General features: G+C 41.4%; 1 protein-coding gene and 2 non-coding genes across 10 annotated transcripts in view; all 3 read right to left on the bottom strand.

The window, feature by feature from the left end:
• Positions 1-10,790, bottom strand: part of Cep295 (centrosomal protein 295) — a 40,581-nt gene that overhangs the window by 340 nt on the left and 29,451 nt on the right. For 4 of the 8 annotated variants that reach the window (XM_075966772.1, XM_075966776.1, XM_075966775.1 and 1 more), the window contains 13 exons: positions 10,064-10,223; positions 9,802-9,945; positions 5,417-5,566; positions 4,839-4,945; positions 4,237-4,336; positions 3,642-3,887; positions 2,684-2,832; positions 2,069-2,210; positions 1,307-1,827; positions 755-892; positions 457-538; positions 246-335; positions 61-160 (listed from right to left, as the gene is read on the bottom strand). In XM_075966772.1, the coding sequence (XP_075822887.1) occupies positions 61-160; positions 246-335; positions 457-538; positions 755-892; positions 1,307-1,827; positions 2,069-2,210; positions 2,684-2,832; positions 3,642-3,887; positions 4,237-4,336; positions 4,839-4,945; positions 5,417-5,566; positions 9,802-9,945; positions 10,064-10,223 (2,129 nt within the window). The remainder of the gene's footprint in view (positions 1-60; positions 161-245; positions 336-456; positions 539-754; positions 893-1,306; positions 1,828-2,068; positions 2,211-2,683; positions 2,833-3,641; positions 3,888-4,236; positions 4,337-4,838; positions 4,946-5,416; positions 5,567-9,801; positions 9,946-10,063; positions 10,224-10,790) is intronic. The other 4 variants (XM_075966773.1, XM_075966774.1, XM_075966777.1 and 1 more) reach the window with 4 other exon arrangements.
• On the bottom strand, positions 4,423-4,492 carry LOC142847447 (small nucleolar RNA U2-30). The gene has a single exon (XR_012910201.1). It is a non-coding gene; the product is annotated as a small nucleolar RNA U2-30 (small nucleolar RNA).
• LOC142847448 (small nucleolar RNA U2-19) lies at positions 4,661-4,740 on the bottom strand. Its single transcript, XR_012910202.1, has one exon. It is a non-coding gene; the product is annotated as a small nucleolar RNA U2-19 (small nucleolar RNA).

Genomic DNA, 10,790 nt, shown 5'->3' with positions numbered 1-10,790 from the left:
TACATGGGATTAAATGGGCATTAATGGCTAAATACTACAAGTAAATAACAATGCCCATACCTTAGTGCCCTCTGGTGTATGAGGGATTGTGTGGTCCTTCTCTCTTCAGGGAGAGGTGCTCTGACTTTACTAACACCCTTCCGGCGGCTCAGAGACAAACCTAAAATTAAGGGATGGGTTAAAGGATTTCTTTTGGTTCTTAATCTCATGTTTTGTAAAAAAAATAAATAAATAAGGAAACATACCTGTTGTGAGTTGAGCTTTATTCCGCATCCGCATCTCTCTCTGTCTCTGGTAGGATCGCTCCATAAATGTCTTTTTTCTTTTCATTGTGACTGCAAATTTTTAAAAGTCTTAACAGAAATCCTCATTTCAGTTAAACATTTGGCTAGGCAGTAGTGGTGCTTTGAAGCAGAGGCAGGCAGATCTATGAGTTCGAGGCCAGCCTGGACTTACCTGAAGGTGCCACTTGGGGTTGATCCATACAAGACTCTAATACAGCTCCATAAACAGAGGTTTCTGTTGAAGATGCACCTGCCTGATTTTGAGAAAGTAACTTTGTTTTGCTGTGTTTTCTAGGCTTTGTTAGAAAACAACCAAATCTTGGACCCCCATTTAACTTTGCAGACAAGGTACCATTGGGCAAAAGTTGCTGCTGGCACCAACTCCTGCATAACTTAACCTGTTTAAGGCACAAAACATGCTGCCTGACTAAGGGGTTGAGCAAGTCCTCCACAGGGCTAATGGCATTTACCTGGGAATAGCTCTGTGCTTCACTGCCTCTCTCTTCAAGGGTTAAGTTAGCAAGATCTGTTTCAGCAATGCTGATGTCACTGGTGCTTACTAGAGTGAGATCTGGTTCTTCCATTATACCATAGCCAGATTCTGTTTCCTGTTTAACAATTCAAAGAGGAGCATGTCTTATGTTTGGGTCGATACAGTATTTGTCTGTAAAAGCCCTCTGTCTTGGAACTTGCTCTGTAATCTTCCTGCCTCCCCAAGTGGTGAGATAAAGGTGTGCACCACCTGGTTAGATAGTCTAAAACTGCATAAAAACTCAGGACCTATGGGAGGAGCAGTGTGGAAGAACTGGGTGTCCTTGGTCTGGCTTTGAATTCAGACCCTTTTTGAATCTGGTCACCACCTGCCCATCTCTGCCTTCCTAGCATAAAGTAAGACCACAGCTTGTTGACTATAACGTTGGAAATAAGTAGCCTAATGAACTGAACCAAACTTGCATGGCTGTTTTCAATTCTGCTGGAAAGATTTCTCAGGAAGAGGGTGCTGTTTTACAAAGCACACTTACCCAGACAGGAATAGAGCTCGGAAATGAATTTGTAATGTGCTCTGCTTCTGATACCTGAGATGGGTTTGTGGTTTCAGTTTTAAATCTGTTCTGAATAGACATTTCATTTTGAACACTCAATGAATGAGACCCCTTGGAGTTTTCTACAGGTGGATTTATAATAGCTTCATTCTTATCTTGAGTGAGCCTTTGGCTTTGTGGCAGTGTAACCACTTTTCTTGACAGCTCCTCAAAGCCCAGCATAGAGGTAGAAGAGCCTGGAGAACTCCACAGGAGATGTAACTGATTAAATATAGTGGAACCATCAGGAGAACTGCACACTGGACTCTGGTTCTCTGTTGAGGACTGAAAATGAACACTTTTTTTCTTATTTTGTATTTCTGTCTGTTCAGAATAGTCATGGTTTTCCCTGCCTTGGGAGGCACCTCTTGCTTCAATGCTGTAAATACTTGGTAGATCAGCATGTTGGCTTTCCTGTGAAGAGAATTCTGGTAGAAGCTGCTTGAAAGATTGTTCAGGTCCTGCAGTAAAAAAAAAAGTTAACAAAGTCAGCATAAATACTGGCTAGAGAAAGTCACATTTTAAGTAGAATGCAAACAGGGTTTTATGACCTACAGTTTTAGACGGGAAAGTTGATATAAGCACAATAAATCACCAGGGTTCTGAATAACAAATACTTAAGTTAGTTAAGTATATATTACATAATTACATTATTTAATGAACAGATCCTCAAAAAGAGGAAAGTCTTGGGCTTTCACGTACCTTCAGCACTAAAACTCTGTGTTGCAGCATGAGCTAGGCTAACATCAGGCTGCTCTGAATTGGCCCTAAGTGCTGTGAAACAAGCTGTGCTTCTGGAGGATTCCTTAACATCAGGTTTCTTAGATGAAGATTCGGAGCTCTGCTGAAAACAAAGGCTGAAATACTGACTCTGTATTATAACAACCCATACCCTGCCCGGAATGATCTAGTTGCCGTGAGCTAATTAACCACTTCCTCTGATTTCTGTAAACCTACTTAATGCTGAGTGTGGAAGCTGGGATGGGGAAGGGGAACAGCACCTCGTGGAACTACAAAGTCCACAAAAACAGCTGTTGTTTCTGCCTTTAGAAAAACAGTACTAATCCTATAATTTGTGTTGTCAAATGGTCTTAGTGAACTGTGAGCATGCTTACTGAAGTATGAAAAGTATTTCCTCCCTTGGTGTTGGAGACTGAGTGCAAGGACTTATGTTCTATTCAGTCCCAACCCCCTGGAAAGACAGGCTGAGCGTGATGGTGTGCACCACCACATGGGTCAGCCTGTCTTGGCAACTTAAGCTTGGACTACAAAAAAAGAACAGGATGAAACAAATCCCTTATGTAAACTTTAATTTACCTCATGAAAGTTTCTGTTGTCTTGAGAAATCCCAGAGGAGAATGGTGATAAGTCAAAATCTAGATATGGCTTCAAGGGTTTAAAGAGCTGGTGATGCAAGTGTGGAAATACATGTTCCAGTTCTGGAAAGTCAAGGTCCACACCTGAAACTTGGAGGGAGGGAAAGAAAGGGAAGGTTTAGTGAGACTTGGAAAAGGGTTCAGACATTTCTGATATAGCAGGATTACTTCCATTTGTTTTCCATGCTCAGTCATGATTGTTCCTAGGTATAAATGGAATCTTCTAGTGAGTCTAGAAACTAAAATTCAAATCTCCACTTTACCAGCTTCAGAGGCTTCTATGGTTAATTAGGAGTGAAAGCCACATAAGACTATCTGGGAAAGCTTAACTATAAGTTTTGAGTTCTTGCTCAGCTCACTTCATGATTAATAATGTAAAATGGGAAATGTTGAGTATACTGTCTTGTTACTGGGGTGCACGTACTGGATCTTATGTGCAAATCTCATTTAATTTCAAATTCTTCAAGGGTTTCACGATGAATCTCACTCAAATCCCTGCCTTAGTTGTAGGGAGATGTCTCCATTAATCTCTTCACACTTTTTTTGTTGTTTAAAAATTATCTTCATTTATTTATGTGTTTGATGTACATGTGCATGCCATGGTGCACCTGCCACAATGCTTGTGTATAGGACAGCGATAACTTTCAGAAGTCAGATCTCTCAACCATGTGGATTCTGGGGACTGAACATAAGGTGGGTCATGGGTTGACAGCAAGTACCTTTAATGTAAAGCCATCTGGCTGGCCCCTACTATTCTCCAGATGCCTTGTCTCATAAATGCCCTCAATATCTATGGCATAAATGATGTGCAGGTGATAAAGAATACGAAGCTCAAACAATACGTAAAACTAAAGACGATGAAAGGTGAAAGCTAGGAAAATATTCTTTTAAAATTTTACCCCGCAAGTCTCTTTTTTCAGGTATCAAATTTGCTTCATGTAAATCCTTGTCTATGATCTGTTGAACATGTGTATGATCGGATGCCTTTTCTTCCTCCTTGGGCAATAGAGACTCACTAGCACCCAAGGGGTGCAGCTGCTGATAAATGACTGGTGTTGAAGGCACTGCACAACTAAAAGGAGAAGTTTCTTCTTGTTTAGTGGTAGAGTCTTGTTCTTGAAGCTCCGTCTGTTCCGAAAATGACTCTAAAATTTGAGTTTAATCAAAACATTTAATTAACATTTGTAACACATTAATTTAATGGCTGGCTACTTCCTCACAAACATGTCATAGCAGTATATATTGCTGAGACTGATGCAACCAGAAATCTGTTCAGAGAGATTTCCACTAAATGGAATGATGTGCCAAAGTGCATGAGTGACTGTTGTTTATAGTATTCTATTTCAACACTGATGTTTTCCTTTGTAGGCTTGAGACAGCTTTCCCCCAAACACACCACCAGGACACAGCATGGAGAAGCAGTGCTTCCTCCATCACCACACTGGCACGCAGCCAGTGCTGCTCCTTCACTGCATTCGCAAAGTTTGATAGTACCTGGATCTGTAAGGCTCAAATCTGTGACTTCATAGCTTAAGCTTCCAGTAGAAACAGTTACTGAAGATAACAGCTCCTGAGACATCTCTTGTGTTTCAGCCTAAAATTTCAAAGACAATATTGGATCATAATGTATCAGGACAACAAGAAAAACCACAAATGATCAACGGTGCTAGTTGTTAATTCTGAGCTCAGGTCAAGTGTAGAAACCTTCATAGTGACAAGGTTCAGTATTAACGCCTTTTCATCATTGCTCAGAAATGATTCTCTCTCTCTCTCTCTCTCTCTCTCTCTCTCTCTCTCTCTCTCTCTCTCTCTCTCTCTCTCTCTCTCACACACACACACACACACACACACACACACACACACCCTTCTCTCAGCACACACAGACCCTAACTGTTTTAAGCTATTTTGTAGTTTTGCTTCTCAGAACTGTAGAGATCATGCACCAAGCAGACCAAAAGGTCTTCTGATGCTCAGATTTGGCTATTTTCATCATTGATCCACCTCAGTAGATCTCAGAGAACAAAGTTTCTAACAAACTAAACAGAAACACAGAACCAAACAGCTCAATATAGTAAACACAAAGTAGCATCACTGACCTTGTCGTCTGGCTTCCCAGCTGGACCCAAGAATGTACTTGCTGCTTCTTCTGAGACAGCATGACTCAATACTGCATTATTCTCAACATCAGGTTCCTTGACTTTAGCTGAAAGATGGATTGAAGGGTTCAAAACGGGTAGGGGAAATTAGGAGAAAGTAAAATTTTAGCAACAGAGAGTATCATTCCCTACATGTCTACACCTTATTTTTATATTTTTCTTCTTAAATTGTTGCCTTATCTCTGGCCACTGGGGGAAAAAAAAAACAACTTATTTATTGTCTATAATACTCATTAGTCATTACTTTAAAAAAATTACTTTAAAAAAATTAGTCACTGCTAGTCTAGAGGTAAAACTCTTAAAATATTTAAATATTAAGAGTTGAGAAAGTCAAAGGAAAAAGTATATCAAAATGTCAAAAATGACAATGTCCTATACTGTAGTTTCACTGTAACACAAAATGCAGATGCTGGAGTCAGTCCCTCTCTCAGAAACCCTCCAGAAGCTACAATTCATATATCAACTATTTGTGTTTAAATGAAGCTAAAATAAGAAGAAAATGCAGAAAAATAACTTACCTGCTTCATCATAGTCATGGCTTCTGCTGTTCTGGGCAGGTGGTTGGTGACGATCAAATGGGTCACATGCCAGTGGACTCCCCAGGAAACTTTGTTCTCTGCTTACTGAGACCCTTAAGGGGTCTCGATCTTGACAAAAATCTGATTTACCTGGGGAGAGGGAAGGAATAACCAATTCATTAAGTTCCAGTTAAAACTTAAAGTGTTTTGCCTGTTTATGTATATATATTCGTAGCCCATGTGTGCAGTGCCCTTGGAGGTCAGAAGGGGCACTGAATCCCATGAAGCTGGAGCTAAAATGGTTGCGTGCTGGGGACTAGAAGAGCAGGAAGTGCTCAACCCCTGAACCACCTCTCTAGTGAATAAATGGCTGCTTTATAATATAATAGGTAATAGTTTTTGAAAACCTGAGCTCTTAAAGGTTCAAGTGTTGGTGGTTTAGTCAGGCTTATAAACTCTTTTAGTCCACCCAGACAGTAGCCAGGCTTGGGCTGGCACGAGAGACTTTCCTATTGAGAGTCCTTGATGAAAATGCCCCACCTTTTCCATGAAATTCAACAGTAAATAAAACTTTGGATCAACAGAAAATACAGAACCAAACCAAAAACTAACTCTTAAAGTAACTCCAGTACAAAAGTAGGATGTTACCAGGGTGGCATGTAGGAGAATCAGAGAGGAAAAGGTGACTTTCTGTTAACTGCAATTGGATCATCAAAAATTCAGAATAAAAGAATTTCATTCAGTAGAATAAAAGAATTAAGGAAATTTATCCAGAAAGAAAAAAGAGAAAAGAAAAATCAATACAGACTAGTCTAACTGCCCTGCCCATATGTAATTTCAATCAAGCTTTACTCTGTAAATTAAAAAGCACTGCAAGGCTTTCCCACTCTTCACAACCAATTTTCACTTTTTTGGGGGAAATGCCATTTTTATGAATGACCTTGTTTAGCCAGGCGCATATATGTAATCTGCAGATGGTCTGAGCTCTACTGCAAGGCTCTGCTTTCAGTCAGGATTGAGTGGGAGTGTACATGGGTGGGTGTAAGAGCTCAAAGAGGAGAACTGAGTGTTAGGAGGACATCAAGGGAGGGGCCAACCCTTAAAGAGGAAGTGGAGTAATGTGATTTTCTCTTTATACAAGATGGCATTTTGTAATCTCAAACATGATTCAGCTAACTACTGGAATCAATGACAAAGACTTTCCTCATAATCATTCTGAATTAGTAAACTAATTTCTTTTTTTTTAAAGATTTATTTATTAATTATGTATACAGCATTTTCCCTATATATATGCTGCAGACCAAAAGAGGGCACCAGATCTCATTACAGATGGTTGTGAGCCACCATGTGGTTGTGGGGAATTGAACTCAGGACCTCTGGAAGAGCAGTCAGTGCTCTTAACCTCTGAGCTATCTCTCCAGCCCAGTAAACTAATTTCTGAAAGGGAAAAAGCTCAAAGCCAGTCATAAAATCCTGACTCATTTCATGAAACATATCATGCTCATTCCTACTAAGAACAGAAAAGCATTGAATCCTAAAGGGCCTCTGTTTCCCTGCCTTCACAGTCTTTCCATAAGAAACAAAGGTTTGAACCAAATGGCTGATATTAACATTACCCTCCCATGTACCTTCTTAAGCAACAAAAAGGCGATTTCCTCCTAAACAAGACCTGCTTTGGTAAATTTCATCAAGAAAATTATCTAGTGACTCTAAAATCTAAAGGTTGTTAAGAAATTCTAGGATTTCAGGAAGTAATTTTTAAGTGTTTGGACATAATAGTATAGTAAACAAATAAATATGTTCTAATTGTTGGTAAAGTCAACATTTTAGGCATCATTATCCTATAAAAGAAAAAGATCAAGGCCAGCCTGGGTTACACACTGAGTTCCAGGCAAGACAAAACTACAAAGTGAGAACCTATTTAGAAAGAAAACCACTAAAATAGTCCATTAACATGTAGAGAAGAGTAGTGAGAGTAGATGCAGAAGGGAAAACAGAACTGAGTTCCATATTTGAAATGTGTCTAAATGGTGGACATGAAAGGAAGCACTCTGTCAGAGTGAGTGAGAGAGAGCAGAGTTGGCCACAGCACGCTGCCCTTGCCCATGTGTGAGAGAAGCTGGGATCAGTGCACACTGCCTTCCCATGTGAGAGAGAAGCTACTTATTCTGGGATGAAAAGTACCATTGGAAGAACACCCTGGCCCCGAGACAAGAGTCAGACACCCTGCCCCTAACTCAGGAACTGAAATCCAACCAATTCCTGAGCACGAAAACTAACCAATCCCATAGCACTAGATCCAACTACTATCCGTGTAAGCATTACAGCTCCGATGGAAAGTGATCCTGGCAGTCGGGAGCCAAAGAGTACCACAAAGTCACCATAAAAACAGTAAATTATAGCCCTGCTCCAGGGCTCCTCAATGTAACAACTCTGTTCCAGCAAGGGAAGGTTACCCTAGTGAAGTTGTTACAACTCTGCTCATATCCCTCAGAGTATAACAACTCTGTGCTGCTTGGGGAAGGTTTCCCCAGAGAGTGTTACAGTTCTGCTCAGTTCTGCTCCAGCCAAAGATGTTACTTCTCTGCTCTGCTGCATTCCAGCGAAGGAAAGTCTCACCCAAACCTCATTCAAGAGATTTATTGGGAGAATGGCTGCCAGAGTGGAAAAAGGCAGCAGCAAACTGAACACATACAGGGTTTATGTAGGGCTTCTTAGGAGTGGAGTTTTTCCAGGGTGGAGATTTTCAGGATGGGAATTGGTCACATTTCAATCCCCTTAAGCTTGGACAAGTTTGACTGGCTAGATTTCATGCCCAGGAATTGGTTGGTTTCATGCTCAGCTGGTCAGGGGCAGATGTGGCTCTGGTTTCCAGGCCAAGGTGTGTTTCTTTGGCTGGCCCTTTTACCCTACACTCTGAGCTTGTCTCAAACTCAGGAACTGAGATCCTACCAATCCCCACTCTGAAAATCTCCACCTTGGACAGCTCCATCCCTAAGAAACCCTATATAAGTCTGGTACCAGTTTGGGGCTGCCATTATCCACCCAGGCAGAGGTAGCCACTTTCTTGGATTCCTCCCTCCTAATAAAATCTCTTAAGTGACGTTTGTTTTAAAGACTTACTTTCACCAGAGCAGAGCTACATCTCTGTGAGAAAACCCCTTAGCAAAGCAGAGCTTTAAACTGTTAGACCCTTGAGCCACTTAAGTGGCCAGGCCCCTCCCCTGAGGACCTCCAACTGCCAGGTTTCACCCACAGAATAACTGCTAGACACTGCCCCCAACCCTACAGAGTAAAAATCCCAGACCCTGGACATGAAACGTCACCAATCTCCACTGTGGAAAGCTCCACCCTGAAAAATTCCACCCCCTTTCCAAGAAACCCTCTAAACCCTGTATCCTGTTCAGTTTGTTGCTATTTCTTGTCTAAGAAGAGGCAGCCACCTCCTGTTTTCCCCCTCCCAATAAATCTCTTGTGTGGAGGTCTGTTGTGCGTGCTATGTGACTTTATGGTATTCCTTGATCCCTGTGTGCCAGGATATCTTTCCATCTAAGCTGTAGGGCTTACAGTAACAACTTTGGTCTGAGCAGGGCAGAACTCTAACAGCTCTTGCCAAGCAGAGAAGGAGCAGGGCACACAACTGTAACACTTTGGCTGGGAAAACTTTTCCTTGCTGGAGTAGAATTGTTGCATTTCAGGAAGCTGAGTAGAACTGTAGCATTTCCCTGGGGATACCATCCCCTGCTGGAGGAGAGTTTCCCTTGCATTAGGGAAATCTTTTCTGGAGAAATCATCCCCCACTGAAGCAGAGTTGCTAACACTTCTGTTTGGATACCTTTCCCTGCTGAGCTGTAGATAGTCCTTGGCTTCTGACTGCCAGGATAACTTTCCCTTAGAGTTCTAACATTTACAGTTTAGTGTATACTGCCTTTACCCTGTGAGACAGAACAAAGCTGCAATGCTATATTTTAAGTCAAAACTTTAAGTACTTCAATAAATTCTATGTTATTATTATTGTGTGTATATGTGATATATGTGAGTGCTGGTGTGTGTGTGTGTGTGTGTGTGTGTGTGTGTGTGTGTGTGTGTGTGTATGTATCATGGCAGGCATGTTGAAGTCAGAGGACTACATTTAAGGAGTTGGCTCATGTTTTCCACCTGGGATCCAGAGATTGAGCTCAGCTGTCAGATTTGTATAGTGAGCAGGAAAATACTTTTTACCTGGCAAGCCATCTCTCTGGTTCCAAATTTTAAGATTATTTTTATGTAAATCAGTCTCTCTTTTTACAAGTACTCAAAGACCAGCCCTTGAATCTATTTTAGCATACTGAAAATAGGTAGAAAGCTAGCAAACTAGTAAAATATTGAGTTTTGCCACAGTGTACCTGGCATGGAAGTCCTGCCACTTGCTGGTGACTCCACCTCCTGTATCGTACTAAGCTCATGCTGGTTTAAGTTCAAACCACATTTCACTTTGGAGACAGGTGGCTTAGAGGCTCTATCACTCAGATCTTTGCCCAGACTCTCACCTATCAGGTCAAAGATAAGGTTAAACAAATGAAACATTGCGAACACACAGGAAGCTTTTCTTCAGCCAGCAGCTGCAGGGATGATGGCAATTATAAAAAGACAACAGGGACATCTCACCACTGTGTTCATCATGGACATCTGCTGAACGTGGCTGCTCACCACTAGACCTTTCCTGATCAGAGACTCCCCAGGCAGGGGCTTGGATGAGAGGAAGCCACCCTCTGAGCTCGTCTATATTCTGAATTTTCAAGTCATTTTCTCCTGTGGATTTCCTTGCCTGAAAAAGTGGACAGGGAAAGGGGGTGATCACCTGAAGAACTGACATCTTAAGTCAGAACACAGCGAATTACTAGCTTCACCACTACATCAGTTCTCTGCAAGTCGCCTGCCTCATGGGCCCGACGAAACACTTGGAAAACACCAGGAATTCACCATTTTCTTTTGTTCTGTGACTTAAGTTCCTGTAACTATTTCCATAGTGGAACATGTTATTCAGGAACACCTGAACCCCCATATCCCCAGGTACAGCTCATAATAAACATCTCTGTGTTTTATGTTGGCAGACCAAAATTGAGTCATACTTCCAACACTGAAGGGAAGACACTCCTAGTGCAAAAAATATGGCCACACATCCAAGTCCTAGCTCCCTCTGCATCTGTTGACAGACTAAACCTGAATGCTTCTGTGTTTCCCCCTTTACATTTCCTTCACAACTCTAAGACTTTTAACTTCTAGACTCAAGTGCCTCCCGAACATCTATGTGCTGCAGAATTCTGTACTAAAAAACCTAAGAAATGGCCTAACATAGAATAGATCCATTCATATTCATGAGAATAGATGGCAA

The sequence above is a fragment of the Microtus pennsylvanicus genome, chromosome 3, assembly GCF_037038515.1.
Source record: "Microtus pennsylvanicus isolate mMicPen1 chromosome 3, mMicPen1.hap1, whole genome shotgun sequence".
Lineage (NCBI taxonomy): Eukaryota > Metazoa > Chordata > Mammalia > Rodentia > Cricetidae > Microtus > Microtus pennsylvanicus.
The sequence above is the reverse complement of the archived record's forward strand: the minus strand, read 5'-3'. Positions and strand labels throughout refer to the sequence as shown.